We start from the raw sequence: 17,036 nt of genomic DNA, 5'->3' as shown, positions 1-17,036 counted from the left end.
TTTCTCTTCTTCTGCTACCACCAGCTGGTATCGCATCGAATACTTGCAGAGCCGGAGCGTTCGGACTCATTCAACGAGGCCGCTGGATCTTTATTCGCTGTAATCTCTATTCGTCGTAAAGCTCATACAGCTCATTGTTCCATCGCCTGCGATACTCGCTGTCGCTAACGTGCAAAGGCCCAAACATTTTAAGCAGAATCTTTCTTTTAAACACTCGAAGGGACGCTTCATAGGATGTTGTCATCATCCAAGCTTCTGCGCTATACGATAGGACGAGCATGATTAGAGCTTTATAAAGTGTTTTGTTCGTCTAGAGAGAAATTTACTACTCAATTGTCTACTTGGTAAAAAGTAGCACTTGTTGGCTTACTCTAACCATTTCGAATTTACGATGTAGCCATTCGAACCCAGTAATACCTTTCTCGTAAAACCAACGATGGATGAAGTACCACAATATTTTCAGTGATTGGGCGCTTAATGTTTTCGGAGGGTGCTTCCGCTCAATTTAGAGAGCGCTTAAGATCAGGTATCGGAAAAAAAATGTCAACAACGTTTTACACTCATTTTCTAAGAACTTGTTTATACTTCGTACTCGTACTCGTCAGTGGTTGTGATACTTTTCAGACGTAGAAGCTCGGAAAGTGAAGTATCCAGAAATCTGATTCTAAGTTGTTCTTCACTAAAATCAAGCAATAAAATATTCGAGTCTTCAAAAGCACTAACAAACACACACTGTACAGAGAAAATTATTATTTTTGTATTCTATAAGCAATTGTAACGTGTCTGCATAACAAAAATATTTATTTAATTATGCCGATATTTTTTCTGCACGTATTTCGAACTTAAAATTTCGAATTATTTTATGTATTCTCTATTGCGGTTTTATGTGTCTCTACACAAATATTTGTTAAGTCGCTATTAGTGCATTGAGCGCCGCTGAGAAATGAAAGTGTGTGCTTGAAAAATATCGACAAGCTAATAAATGTCGAAGGTTAACAAAACAGTTAGAAACAATTGTAAAACTGCTAACTTTTTCGCACTCAAAAAAGAGCCTACACAGACTCTGAGTATGAAAAGAGTAAAATAGAGTGAATCATATTTCGCTCAGAAATAAACAACCAGGAGAGAGAAATGTTTGAATAATAAAAAGTAACAGACTGACAACCGTTAGGTAGTCATTTAAGACGAATGAGTTGTTTTGTGTTTTGACCGCTGTTCAGATTAATTTAATTTTAAGTTTATTTGTAATAAAAACAGTTGGAACAACACAACCATATTTTCTTGTTTGTACTTTGAGCATTGATGCTAATTAATCATAAACGACTGTGTTACTCTTAAAACGCTTATCTTCCCACGTGTTTGACGTGCTGTATCCGAATCTATGTAAATTCAGCCGTCACAATTTTTAGATATTCCGGCTTTAAGATGAAAACACGATTTTTGGCTATATTAGAGATTATAAAACGTGATGAGATATTTTTGGTTTTTTTTAAGGGCGTCAAAGTACGTAAAAAATCTTCTTCTTTCATAGCGTTACAACGCGGTGTGCGTCAAAGCTTTCTTCAAAATGCTGCTCCAAAGCGGTCTATCTTGAGCTGTTGCTTCGTATTTACGTATTCCCAGCTTCTTAAGATCGTGTTTCACTGCGTCTATCCAACGGTTCTTCGGTCTGCCTTTGGCCTTCACGCCCATTAGCTTTCCTGTCAAGGCTTTCTTCACGGTACAGTCAACAGGCATACGGATCACATGACCTAGCCATCGTATGCGCTGCACTTTCACGAAACGCACAGCTGTCTCGTTCTGAGTTAGATCGTTCAGTTCAGAGCTCAATCGGATTCTATAGGTACCATCATCCATGCTTATTGGGCCAAAGATCTTTCTTAAAAATTTTCTTTCCATGCGAGCAATCTGAGCACAATCATCAACCTTAAGAGTCCATACCTCACAACCATATGTTAGGATTGGTCGAATAAGAGTCTTGTACATAGTGAACTTTGTAGCTTTAGACAAAAGTTGGGACTTGAACAAGTTAAGGCGGGCGTAATACGCTTTGTTGGCGGCGTTGATGCGATCCCTGACGGCGGAAGTTGAATCACCGCTACATGCGAATATAACTCCTAGGTAACGCGTTTTTCAATAGGTGCGCTTCAACTTTTTTCCGATAGGGAGGGCGAACGACGCAATATTTTTTATTTTTCGCTTGTCATTTGTAAACTTCATTAGTATACATTTTATCATGGAACGCTACACACTTGAGCAACGATTGCAAATCGTGCAAATTTTTTATAAAAATAATCGTACAAATTTTTTTGGAAAATGTAATAGGACTATGAATAAGTTCGTGCGGTTTTACAACAGATGGCGTAACTTGATTATTATTCCATCGATCCACATTTCCAAACATTCATTGGAGAGCTACTGTCGTAAAGCACAAACGTCAGTATAAGTTTTTTATTTGAAGCGTAAACAACAATATTTTTACCACACTTGAAAATGTCGAATTTCGTGCCAAATAATGTGTTTTTGCGGGGAATTCTTCTTCATTATTTTAATATGAAGAAAAAAGCAGCCGAAAGTCATCGTATCTTGGTGGAAGTTTATGGTGAGCATGCTCTAGCTGAGCGAACGTGCCAGAAGTGGTTTGCACGCTTTAAAAGTGGTGATTTTGGCTTGGAAGACGAAGAACGCGAGGGTGCGCCGCCAAAGTTCATGGATACCGAATTGGAGGAATTGCTCGATCAAGATCCGGCTCAAACGCAAGAAGAGGTTGCAAAAACTTTGGGAGTTGATCAATCAACCATTTCCAAACGTTTAAAAGCCATGGGAATGATCCGAAAGGTAGGCCATTGGGTGCCGTATGAATTGAAGCCAAGAGACGTTGAACGCCGTTTTATGGCATGCGAACAACTGCTTCAACGGCACAAAAGAAAGGGTTTTTTGCATCGAATTGTGACTGGCGATGAAAAGTGGGTCCATTACGACAATCCAAAACGTCGGGCAACGTATGGATACCCTGGCCATGCTTCAACATCGACGTCGGCGCAGAATATTCATGGCCTGAAGGTTATGCTGTCTATCTGGTGGGACCAGCTGGGTGTTGTGTATTATGAGCTACTGAAACCGAATGAAACGATTACGGGGGATGTCTACCGACGACAATTGATGCGTTTGAGCCGAGCACTGCGAGAAAAACGGCCGCAATACGCCGATAGACACGACAAAGTTATTTTGCAACATGACAATGCTCGGCCACATGTTGCACAAGTGGTCAAAACATACTTAGAAACGCTCAAATGGGATGTCCTACCCCACCCGCCGTATAGTCCAGACCTTGCGCCATCCGATTACTATCTCTTCCGATCGATGCAACATGGCCTGGCTGACCAGCACTTCCGTAATTACGATGAAGTCAAAAAATGGATCGATTCGTGGATTGCGGCAAAACCGACCGAATTTTTCACAAAGGGAATCCGTGAATTGCCAGAAAGATGGGAAAAAGTAGTAGTAAGCGATGGACAATACTTTGAATATTAAATTTGTAACCATTTTACGTCAATAAAGTTTCAAATTTCGAAAAAAAACCGCACGAACTTATTCATAGTCCTATTATAAATTTTCCAAAAAATCATCTTCAGTGATGAAGCTCACTTTTGGCTCAATGGCTTTGTCAACAAGCAAAATATGCGTTACTGGGCAGAAAGCAATTCACACGTGATTCATGAGGCACCGTTGCATCCCGAAAAAATCACTGTTTGGTGCGGTTTACATGCCGGCGGCGTAATTGGCCCATATTTTTTCGTTGACGTAAACGATCGCCACGTTACTGTGAATGGAAATCGATACCGCGACATGATAAACGATTATTTTTGGCCGCAATTGAATGGTATGGACTTAGACGACATGTGGTTTCAACAGGACGGGGCCACAAGCCACACAGCACACGCTACAATTGATTTGTTGAAGAGTAAGTTCGATGAGCGCATTATTTCCAGAAATGGACCGGTCGAATGGCCGCCGTGCTCGTGTGATTTGACGCCTCTAGACTATTTTCTTTGGGGTTATGTGAAGTCATTGGTCTACAGTAACAAGCCGGCGACGATTTGTGAACTCAGAGCCAATATTGAACGCGAAATTGCTGGAATTTCGGCCGATTTATGCAAAAGAGTGGTCGAAAATTGGGTTCAACGATTGGACTTCGTAAAACGTGCACGCGGTGGTCATGCAAAAAAAATCGAATTTCATACTTAAATGTATATGTTCAAACTCGATAAAAAAAAATAGTTAAAAAAGTCAAACCGTTTGTGTTTTATTCAAAAAAAAAAGTTGAAGCGCTCTTACTGAAAAACGCTTTACTTAAAATACTGCACTGTTTCAAAAGTATAGGCTCCCACATGGAAATTTGTCATCTGTGCAGGCCACCTCGATTTCAACAGATATTTGGTTTTGCCCTCGTTTACAAAAGGCCAATATCGTTCGCAATTTTGTTAATTTTTAAGAAAATTTCTTTTAAGTCATTCCTTCTTTTCTTGAGAAAATAGCGATGTCATCTGCATAAGCACATATTTAGGTTGTTTTAGTTATCAAGGTACCACCTTTGTTGACTTCCCTTACGACAAAGTGCAGCATCAAATTGAATATGACTGTTGATAAGGCATCACCTTGTTTTACACCTGTTTTAATAGGGAACGACTCTGCGAGCTTCCCTTGAATGATCAGTTTTGCTTGTGTATTTGTGAGCGTTGCGCTAACGAGCCTTATTAGTTTGGCAGGTATTCTAAGAATAAGCAATATGTGCTGGATCCTATCTCTTTTAACACTGTCGAAGGCTTGTTTGAAATCAATGAACAGGCAGTGAACATCTAGCCCTTATTCACAGTGTTTTTCAAACATTTGGCTGAGAACAAAACTTTGGTCGATTGTAGACTTGCCGTAATGATATCATGATTTTTGTAGCTATAACTAAAAAATCAATTTTATATGAACTTTATATTATTTTATACTTATGTATATATATTCGTAACAAATATATTTTTTGTTATTGACACTTATACCAGTACCAGTCAAAATGAACAGAGGTGTGTGTTTGAGTTCTCGTATAAATGCTGATATGCTGATTTATTAACGGCCCACAGGGTGACAGGCCGGCTTTGAATTTAACTCATATTTGTTCTCGTTTGTTCAATATAATTTCATATTTAAGCAGATGCATGTGTAAGTACGTACGAGGTACGTTTTAAAATCAGGTGACTTCGTATTTTTTTAGAAAAATATTTATTTATTCAACAAGTTCTATTTTGTCCCATTCAAAGTAACCTCTGTTAGATATAATATTTATATTTGCGCCAGCTCTTTTTCCATTAAGAAACTAAATACGAGGTTTGTTCAAGAATCGAGGTGATTTTATTTTTCACAAAAAAAAAATATTTATCAGGCAAAGTTCAGTGAATGCAGTGTCTGTGGAATGATTAAGGTTGTTGTTCTTGTTGTTGTTGTAGCAGTAATAGAAGCTCCGTCAGTGTAGGGTATATCACCGATCGTCTTCCTCTGGCTCATCTAAAGGTAGGCCCAGGAAACATGCTGCTTCGAAAGGTTGGGTCCAGAGGAAGAGAGGTGCCTTCATATACCGGAAATATGTTTGGTATGTCGGGGTCAATTCTGGATAAGTAGAAGTGTAAACTGCTACAATATCCAGAACGTAATTGTACCACATTCCCATGACAGGCGGTTCTACGTTAACGAAATAACTCGGGTTTTTCCTCGACCAAGGGCTGCCGCCCCAGTAAACTAGACCTGTCTAGTGAATGATTCCGTTTCCACGACAGTTGGTTCTACGTTACCGAAACGACCCGGATTTATATCCGGCCAAGGACTGTCACTCCAGCAGCATTCCTCGTATGTAAGTATAGGGAATGTTTATGCTGCTACAACAACAACAAGTGAATGATTACGGTCTTATTTTTTTGGCTAAAAAATCGCGATTCTTTGATCAAAAATAAAATTTTTGTTTGAAAAACTTGAAACCAACCTTGATTTGGAAAAAGAAAATAGTCACAGGATATCTGAATAAAGAAGAAATTTGCAACATAAGTATGATAGTTCATACAATTTTGCCAATGCACTGTCGGCTTGCGAACCGGCAACTTCGACTTATTGGCTTAGTGAAATTCAAAGCTTTGCTGAAGGTATTAGAAACAACAAAAGTATAAATTTAAGAAGCATTAATAGACATATTTTGGCCTTGATCAAGTTGAATATTTAAATTTTACCGTAAACTATTCAAGAGAGTTCAAAAATAGAGCTACACGTGTTTACACAAATACAATAGAAGGAAATTGGATTGCAATATAGAGAGAAAAAAAAAACTAAAACTTATAAAATTATATCTTTTTATATTTATGTTAAAAAAAGAATTCTTCAACTGGATTACTAATAGAATTAATAAAGTTTTGAGCTTGACTGTTGTTATTTTGTGATGAATTTATATATATTATTCCACTTACTTTATATTCAAAATTTTAGTTTTTATTATGAATAATTCTTTTACAAAGCATTTTTAGAAAATAGTGAGTGAAAAACAGTATATACAGTATGCTTTAAACTTCCTATGAAAGACGTAAACAGCTGAGGGACCTATTCATAAACCAATAGTGAGCTTCTATTAACTGGATATAAAGAAATCTAGTCTAAACAAACACTGTCGCCTCTCACTCGCCGTTCGAGTTGCCGCATGAAACATCGTGGCGAGTGAGAGTCGCCACTCGAGCGCAAAGGGTTAAAGAAGTGCACTGGTACAGGTGATGACATTCGCATGTAAGTAAAAACATACGTATATTTTGGTTTTGCTTTTGAATTCCAACATGTTCCCTCCAGGAACACCAAAAAGGGGGCCTTTACCATGCTTAACTTTTTTCAAGCCCAATATTCACTCATGTTTTTTTTGTAATATTTCAATTTAGATATTTTTTGAATCACCAACTTTGCATTCTCAATGAACACAAATGGCAAAGTAAACACACAGATGTAAACAAAACAAATACTTTTGACGTTATTCATACATATCTATGACGAAAAAATCAGCTGGGCGGATGCCCACCTGTAAAAAAAATCCACCTTGTGCAATGCAATACGTATAGGGTCATCTCATCATCTCATCATATACACATCTACATACTTATGTCATTTTGTAGTAAACGAGCGATTATTGTATTCTACTCAACGAGCATTAAAGTTCTTTTGTGTAGCTAATGTTCGTGACTTTAATGAAAGCACACAAATATTACGTATGCTACTTCCTATAAATAAGAGGTATTACATATACACGTCACGTACATATGTATGTATGTTGAGTATTTGGTAACATCTAAGTAACTTTCTGCGTCATAGTTTTCAATTTTTATAAACTATGTAATATATAATATCTGCTTAACATATTTAAGGGCATTAGGGCAATATTCATTTTCTTCTCGATAGGCACACAAGTAAAGCCAAGTTCTTGTCCTTTTTATCTTCTCTCTGCTGAAGTGACAGTCCTTAACCGGATATAAATCCGGGTCGTTCCGGTTACGTAGAACCGACTGTCGTGGGAATATATGCATATAAAGTGATTCGCTTCTTTAGCATAATTAAAATTTGTGTTGGTGTTATTAACCGCATTAGCTGCCGAAGGGCGACGTCAAAGTAGAAGCTAATAGTTTTGCCTTTTATGGTCACCAACTATACTTCCTGCAATCTTAATTTCCTTTTTAAAAAAGTTTTACAATAGATGGGTGCTTGGCAAGCTTTAAATTTCTTAGTATGACCCAAGTGCACACACACATGCATTGTACTCTTTCATACAGTTAACTATGTTTATTTTATAAGTGAAAGAATGCCTCCTGTTTGTACAAACACAAGAATGCACCTGTGTGTGTGGTTTGTGTGTAAGATGTGTATATTTGTCATGCAATGTTTGAACTTTAGCATTCACTTGTAGGCAAATGGAGTAAGCGGGACAAAATAATGTCTAGGTCACCAGGCAATTTGAATGTAAAATAAAAGGAAGTATAAGAAAGTGACTTGGCGACAATTTACGGAGTAATTTTAGAATTTGCTTCAGCAAGAGGAAGTGAAGCGAATATTTTGATGTAAGACACATTTTTCTCTAAGGTGTTGTAAACTATGGAATATACATATATATATTTATATACAGTAGGTTCTGTTTTTATGCGGCTTTTTTTTATGCGGTTTTGAAATAGTGCGGTTTTTTTTTAAATTACAAAATGCATGTCGACCTATCGGGAATTGTACATATAAACAAGATTCTAAACCAACTAAGCAAAAACTCATCACAGATTACATCAGAAATGCTAACCCTACAAGTATGGAACCGCCTGCATAACTATCTAGATCAGACGTGTACATTTCCTAAAGTGACGAAAGTGATTTTACGCCAAATCCTAAACGAACGCGCAACATATGGGTATTGTCTGATTCTATTTCTGACTTAAATTTATTTTTCGATTCTGACGTTTCTTAAATAAAGATATAATTTTCAAAAATACAATATTTTGTTTATGCGATTTTATTACATTATTTCAGATTTATGCGGTTTTAGCATTTGAAACGTATCTATAGTTTTACTATAGAACTAGTAGCTTTTTTTATGCTGTTTTTTTTTATGCTCTTTCTTGCGGAACGTATCTACCGCATAAAAACAGAACCTACTGTATACGTGTTATAGTATGTCTCTAAACGTATGTATGAAAAGCTGTAGTTAAAATAAGAACAAACATAAAAATACATTTTTAAGCCGCCGAATTTATATCTGGCCAAAAATCATCACTGAACTTTCCATTACTACCACAATAGAGGGGGGTGGCACCGCCCACCACATTTATTAAAAAGTGCAAGGCCCCACCATTAAAACTATGAAAATTTTCGTTTTTTTACTATTTGCTTATTGTATTGAAATATCGTGGAAGAAAAGTGCATAACACAATTGTTAACCCTGCAGGCATTTAAATAAGGTTTTATAATTTACAAGTTATATTTAAAAGGAACATGCCGCCGCAAGCAAAAATTTGGACTGAAAAATCGAGCGATTTATAAAAGTAACATGTTTTTACAAATTTTTACAATATGTGAAAACAATGTTTTATCGAAGGCCAAAGGTCAATTTCACTCATTCTAAAAACCACAAAACGGCTACCGAACTTCATTTTTCGTTTTTTTTTTCAGTGAAACGGTGCCAGCTCTTTACTTATACTTTAGAATATTAGCATTTAAGCAAGGTTTTATAATTGATAATAGGTAAAAAGAAGTAAGGATATTTCGAACTTTTTAAAAAAGTGCATTTCTGGAAAAATTAAAAATTAAATTTTGGTTGACTGTTTTTTTTTCTTGTTTCGATTTATTTTTTTCTCATTATCGTTTTTTGAAAGTTAGTCCCGCATATTTATTTTGCACGGTATAACAAATGTCCCAAAAGCATTCGTAATAATAAAATTTTAATAAAATTCGTAGTATTATTTTGTAAAAAATGCTTTAAATCAAATATTAGATCAATAAAGAGCGTTTAAAAGTGAATATTGTTACTTTTCGGTTTGCTTTTCAAGTAAAATAATCGTGTGTAATGGGGCATTTTTTGAAACTTGTGCTTAAAATAAGAATTTTTAACGTTAAATATTTTTATTAATTATTAATGGCAATTTACAAAAAGTACTATAAATCAAAAGACTGAAACATTGACAATATTTCTGTGTTAAAATTTTTAAATTAGATCCGAATTTTTCTTTGTTGACTTCCATTGTTAACACCCTGTAACTCAAAACTGAACGGAACAAACAAAAAATAGCAAAGGAAGTTTTTAATGCGAAATGCCACCTTGACAGCGAACATAAACTTAAAATTGTTTGATCAATACTTTACGAGATATCAATCACTACAGTCATCTACCGAGACAATTATGGATTTATTTTTCCTCAAACTAATATAAGTAATATTAATTTTTATAAAATTTAATCAAATTTTAAATTAAAACAAAAAAAATAACATAAGCAAGAAGTATTGTTTATTAATTGTTTATTTGTTTTATATGATTTTTAGTTGCATGAGAACTATCCATATCGATAACTATACTTTGACAGTTGAGAATGGCAAACTGTGTTGACATTTCTGTTCAGTAAGGTTTGGCAAGTGTTGTTCCACAAATGGAGGGACCGACATGTTTCAAGCCGACTCCGAACGGCAGATATTTTTTTATGAGGAGCTTTTTTCATGGCAGAAATACACTCGGAGGTTTGCCATTGCCTGCCGAGGGGTGACCGCTATTAGAAAAATGTTTTTCTTAATTTTTGTGTTTCGCCGAGATTCGAACCAACGTTCTCTCTGTAAATTCCGAATGGTAATCACGCACCAACCTATTCGGCTACGGCGGCCATTTGTGGAACAACATCTAGACGCACACCACAAATAGGAGGAGGAGCTCGGCCAAACACCCAAAAAGGGACTACGCCCCAATGATATACATATATACATTAGGGTGGTCCAAAAAAAATTTGTATGCTGCCGCCCCCCAAAATAGTAAAGAATGAAAAATAAAAAGACCCGTATTTTTTTTTTTTTTAATCAGACCATATTTAATGGTGCCGCCGGGGCTTTGAAATATCCCATGTATTTTGCATGGGAAAAAAATACTTTTTCGTAGATTTCATGTAAAAACCTGGAAAATGAATATATTTTAACCGGATAACTCAGTTTCTCTTCATAATTGGTCAGGGAATAACAACCAATTATGAAATAATAAATTTTTTTTGTATTAACTATTTTTTATAGATCCCCAAAACGATTTTTTCTTAGATTTTCGTTTTATGGGGGCTTTTTGGGGTTCTATAAAAAATAGTTAATACAAAAAAAAATTAATTATTTCATAATTGGTTGTTATTCCCTGACCAATTATGAAGAGAAACTGAGTTATCCGGTTAAAATATATTCATTTTCCAGGTTTTTACATGAAATCTACGAAAAAGTATTTTTTTCCCATGCAAAATACATGGGATATTTCAAAGCCCCGGCGGCACCATTAAATATGGTCTGATTAAAAAAAAATACGGGTCTTTTTATTTTTCATTCTTTACCATTATGGGGGGCGGCAGCATAAAAATTTTAATATAAATTTTTCCCATGCATTTTTGGACCACCCTAATATACATATATACCTATAAGCTTTGGCAAGTGAATCATGAACAGCGCTTTCAAATTGTGGAAATTTACTGTGAATAAAAAAAAAATAAAAAAATAAATCTGTACGTCAAATTCATAAAGCACTAGCGGAATCATCGGTCCTTATTTCTTTCGAAATGAGGAATCAACTGTCGTTACGACGAATGGCGAACGCTATCGAGCCATGCTGGCTGAAATTTTGTTTCTAAAACATTTGGTTCCAACAAGATGGCGAAACAGCGCGTTTAACAATCCATTTATTCCAATATTCAAGCCACCATTGATGCCATACGGTCAAAATTTAAAGCGCCTGTCGGTTCTACGTAATTCTTTCCCACAACATTCGGGTCTATGTAACCGGAATGACTCGGATTCTTATCCGGCCAAGGACTGTCACTTTAACACCATTCGCCATGTATGTAAAGGGGCATTCCCCCATTTATGCTGCTACAACATCAACGAATGGACTAAGTAACTCGTAGGCGTGGTGGACATATGCCGGATTTCATATTTAAGGAATAAATGCCATGAAATTATCTACCAGATTATAAAACAAAATGCATTGCAACAATACAAGTAGCAGTGCTTTTATATTGAGCATACTGTCGGTTAAAATTGCGAAGCAAATGGATTTATATTCGGCTAAGGAAAGTCACTTCAGCAACGTTCCTAAAAAAATTTAACGCTATAACGACAATAAACCTTCATATTTAATAATTGTAATTAACGTTTAGGTATAAATCTATGCTGAGCGACAGCAAAACAAACTTACAAACTGACAATCCTTATTTATAAACAAGATTACTCGATTGTTATAGGCACTACTATTTTATTGACCCCAATTGTATATATCGCACCCTAAATACAAAAGGGGCACAACTCAAAATTTTCCACACTCGAGCTTGACTTGTTTACAGTAGCACAGAAAACAAACTATGTGACATATCACGCTGAAATTTGCCATATAAGCTTATAACAGTCCTACCAAAAAACAAAAAATTTATTTTTCCCATATGTCATCCGCGGACCGTTTTATTGATAACGTCTCGTTCATATTTGAGCAGAAGTACATTTTGAGTTGTGACCCTTTTGTATTTAGGGTGCGATATGATATAAAGAAATATGTTCTTCATATAAGTACATACATATATCCCTATACCACATTATGCAAATTTAAATTTTTGCGTATAATACATCCGTATAACGCTTTCAAACATGGTACTTAAATGAAAAATGTCGAGACAAGAACTATATTCTTTAACGGTATCGTATAAACGCGTAGCTGAAACATCACAATTAGTTATCTTATCGTAGTACACGGTTCCACCTGCAAAAGTCGCAATGAATGTTTTTGATTTAACTTAATCTTTACAATTCAAATGCTTCTCTAACCAATCAGCAACGTTGGTTTACTCAAGTGGAACTGTCGCAGATAAGAAAATAAATAAATTCATTGTACATAGCAGTAGGTAAGCAAGTGACCCCAATACACCACATTCTATAAAGTGTATTATGCACAGCGCAGACCGTGAACCACTGTTCCAGCACCAACACAAAAGGCATGCATTACAATCATTGCACCATATTATTGCATTTCTTTTCTAAAACAAAATCAATTGCCAACTCACCTTCGGCCAACACATCTTCGACGGTCACACTCACACGCCCCACCGTAAACACTTTACCAACAAAACTGTTGGTCTCCTTCGACGTGGAGTGATTGTGCGAATTATCCAGTTTTTCATTTTTATCGAATTTTGAAAAAATTTTCTTCATGTCGATAGTATGTTGACCACACAAAGGTGGTGGAGTGTTTGGCCGCAAATATGGAACGTTTGCGGAGGCTGCACGACAGGTAGTGAAAATTACACAGGACGGTGATGGTGGCGTTAACTGGGGATGATGACGAAACGCCCACTATTTGTGAACCCTTCGTTTCTTTCCGGCGGCAGCCTGGCGGACTTAGGAAATTTAGAACGCACTAAAATATTTCTTTCCGTTTCTCTTTTTTACTGACACTTTTTATACTTTTACGTCGTTTCTCCCAATTCCAACAGCTGCTTTTGCATCCGCCGTTTTTAATGGCAGAAAAGAAAGTTTTTTTTTTTATTCTTGGTATTCGATTTATTTCTTTGTATTTTTCGCAACTACTACTTCAATATTTTGGCCAATTCATTTGATATATTTGCCATTTTATTTGCAAGCACAAATACTAAACTTTTTTATTGGATATTAAATTTGCTTTAGATATTTAATTTCATAAAATTTTGCTGACGATTTTACGGAAAAATCGCAATAATTGAACTTTTTCTCCTGCCAACAATAGCGAAAAACCACAAAGTTGAGACTTGACATTTGCAGGTTTTCTGTCCCGTTTGTCATTTTTATTCTCTGCTTTGATCACGATTTCGTGCTTTTGTATAGAGTTGCATAGCACATACGAGTATGATTGATCTAAATTCGGCTTGCCTTGTAGTAAATTTAAATTTCTTACTATGAATATAATAATACGTTCACATATGCATTAATCACCTATAAATCCACGAAAATAATCTAGCCGTTCACATATGGTTGATTACCTGCAAAATTGACAATCAGCTGTCAATACGGCTGGAATTTAGAACAATGCCGATCTTGGAATTTCTGGCAAACTATAATGTTTTTTTTAATGAAACTAATAATCGGGAAATAATAATTTTTTAATTATTTACATTCAAAATGCCCTTGGGAATATCAGTATAATTTGCCACATTACACTCTATATTTTTTAACATTTCACTATAAATCACCAAATATACACTCACACGCGTGTTTGTACCGATTTTTATGCTAATATTCTAATTATATCTATTAAAATTAAATGCAAATTCATTTGCCTATGCAATCACATTCCAATTTTAAGCGCGAACAAGAAGAAGATTGGAATTACAACAGTATGGTGTTGCCGGATGCCTGCAAATGAAAACAAAAATTAAGTACTTGAGTTTAGTGTTAATGATGGGAATGGGGGTTATTGTGCCTGCTTACTACATACACGCATATGACGTTTTAATTTTGGGTTCAATGGTTTTAACACGGAAAGGAGTTTTACGCAAAAATACTGTGCATTCCGTAGCCGGAGTTGAACTGATGAGGGTTAATTTTTTGAAGTGCGTCCGAAGGCCGCCCACGCGAAAAGGAGTTCTACGCAAAAATACTGTGGATTGCGTAGCCGGAGTTGGACTGATGAGGGTTATTTTTTGAAGCGCGGCCGAAGGCCGCCCACGCGAAAAGGAGTTCTACGCAAAAATACTGTGGATTGCGTAGCCGGAGTTGGACTGATGAGGGTTATTTTTTTGAAGCGCGGCCGAAGGCCGCCTACGCGATAAAGAGTTCCACGCAAAAATACTGTGTTAATTAATTTAATTTAATTTTAATTACTTTATTATTTTTTGTGATACGCTTAATATCATTGTTTTTAAGTTTAAATGAGTTGTATGTTTTTATTTTCAAATTCATTTCTCAACTTTAAATTAAAGCAAAAAATACTGCAGTTTTACAATGAACCTTCCACTGAACATCCCTGCGTGCGAACTTCGTTTTCATTTCAGGTGTATGGCAACACCAACTTTTCGCTAAATTATAGAACTTTAACATTAAATTACTTAAAAACTATAAGCCTCCGGCAGGTTCTGTTTTCAGTTTTAAGATGGGGATACACCCCTCTATCACCCCCTTTTTATCGTTTTTTCCAAAGCGATCGGCATTATACTAAATTCTAGCCGTCAATACTGCTTTGGTAGGTTTTTCTTCATAGAAATTATTTTGGTGGAAGAAAATACAAGGAGAAGGAATAGCTAATTTAATTGCGCAATTGACTGCTAATAATAAACAGTTGGAGGAAATCCGTAAGCGACGTTTACTGAGGTTGCAAAAAATTATGACAGTAATACGCATCGGAAATTCTATAATACATTTTATAATAAAGTAATAAGAGGACAAAACGTTTATGGACACCCGCTTTTTTCTGTAAAATGAATCCATAATTAATAATATTTAACAAACATTTTAATGGAGTTATGTTTACGGACCTGTTTTCTTTGCCGGCATTCATTTCATTTAGTTTTTATTTTGATGTTTCTCCTTACATTCGTAATAATAATTATCCATAACATAGAAAACACGGGGTTTTATGTCAAAAAGTATAGTTATTATCTCAGATTTTGGGAAAAAAATGTGTATGGGAAATTGCGCTTTTTAATAATGGGTTTTGAGTTAAGCGCGAAAAAGTAGATCATCTACTTATATGTGAACGTATTATTACACTGCTTCCGAGAATACACAATCAAGCGTACAATTATGTGTTTCGTAAACGAAATTGAATATTTAAATTGTGACATATGTATGTAAAAAAAAAACAAACACGTATCGCAATTTATTAAAGTTATAGATTCAAAGCGAACAAAATGTCGAACATCCGGAACGTGTAACCTTGTTTATGTTATGAAATGTCAAATTTTGTTTATTCATAGTTAGTTATGAAATATCAAATTTTGTCTATTCATAATGGCATACTTAGCGAGCTCTGAAGTGAAAGTAACGGAAATTACCAACGAATTGTTACGAGCCGGTTAAGGGATAAGAGTAAACAAATTTCTTTCTGAAACACTGGCTCTAAGTCAGGTCCGAACTAAAGGAAAGCATCTTAGAAAAAAAAGAGAATTTATTACACAAATGAGGCCGAGATTTTACTTTTTAGTATAGAAAAGAAAAAATGGGCCGTGACAGTATTACAATAAATAATATAAAAATAATTTATTTATAACTTTTTTATAGTTTATAAACAAATTATTATTTAAACGATTATTATAAGACATATTCTTTAATGTTCTCGCATTAGAAAATCCTTAACCCATGCTTTCTTTTCAAAAATTTCTTAAACTCTATAATGTTATTTATTTAGGTAAAAAAAACAGCAAAATAAGATAATATGAGAAACCTGTTAGCCTTCGTAAATATTTTTCATTTCTAAATGTGACAGTTAAGCAGATTATGACATTTCGCGATACCATCCCGAATTCCAAAAAAAAAAATTTATTTATCTATTTATTTAATATATGGAAAATAACAATAAATTAAAATTAAATTAAAATAAAAAAAAATTATATTTTATTCAATGCAAAGTGTAAACAAAATATGAAAAATTATGAAAAAAAATTGAAAACGAAATTCGAAAATTTACATTCTACAATGTATGGCTTTCAAAATAAACAACAAAAAAATTAAACGCTCAATAGTTCTTTAAATGATATTGAGTTCGATTAGCTGGAAAATTGCGGTGTTTAAAATATTTCATAAATGGATTTAATTCAATTTGGATTTAACCTAGTAGAGGAAAGTTATCAAAAATTTACGTTGATTTGGTACCGGAAAGGGGTTGATATAAACTAAATTCTGTATTTTAAAGTCTTTTGAAAAATGCCAACTTTAGCTTTTTTAAAATTAATAATGATAGGCTAACCACTTGTCAAAGTTATATGCAAAATTAATTAACAAACACAAATGATAGATGAAAAATTTGTAAACGGTTTTGTTGGAAAGAACTATTTATGGTGTGTATACTTTAATAACAAGATAAAGGAAATCAAAATCTGTTGACAAAAAGATGAATAAAATTATAGCTTAAAAAAGACACAACTTTAATTTTTAATGTTTTATTATTGGCAATGGCAAACCTCCGAGTGTATTGCTGCCATGAAAAAGTTCCTCATAAAAATATCTGCCGTTCGAAGTCGGCTTGAAACTGTAGGTCCCTCCATTTGTGGAACAAGATCAAGACGCACACCACAAATAGGAGG

At 34.9% G+C, this 17,036-nt stretch overlaps 1 protein-coding gene across 3 annotated transcripts in view; it reads right to left on the bottom strand.

The window, feature by feature from the left end:
- The window catches only part of LOC129249386 (uncharacterized), an 86,488-nt gene extending 72,876 nt beyond the window's left edge, over positions 1–13,612 (bottom strand). Inside the window, exon 1 of one of the 3 annotated variants that reach the window (XM_054889176.1) lies at positions 12,828–13,612. In XM_054889176.1, the coding sequence (XP_054745151.1) occupies positions 12,828–12,975 (148 nt within the window). In that variant the 5' untranslated portion in view covers positions 12,976–13,612. The remainder of the gene's footprint in view (positions 1–12,827) is intronic. The other 2 variants (XM_054889178.1, XM_054889177.1) reach the window with 2 other exon arrangements.
- Positions 13,613–17,036: the final 3,424 nt, after the last annotated feature.

This window comes from Anastrepha obliqua, chromosome 5, assembly GCF_027943255.1.
Source record: "Anastrepha obliqua isolate idAnaObli1 chromosome 5, idAnaObli1_1.0, whole genome shotgun sequence".
Classification (NCBI taxonomy): Eukaryota; Metazoa; Arthropoda; class Insecta; order Diptera; family Tephritidae; genus Anastrepha; species Anastrepha obliqua.
This window is presented reverse-complemented; position numbering and strand designations above follow the sequence as displayed.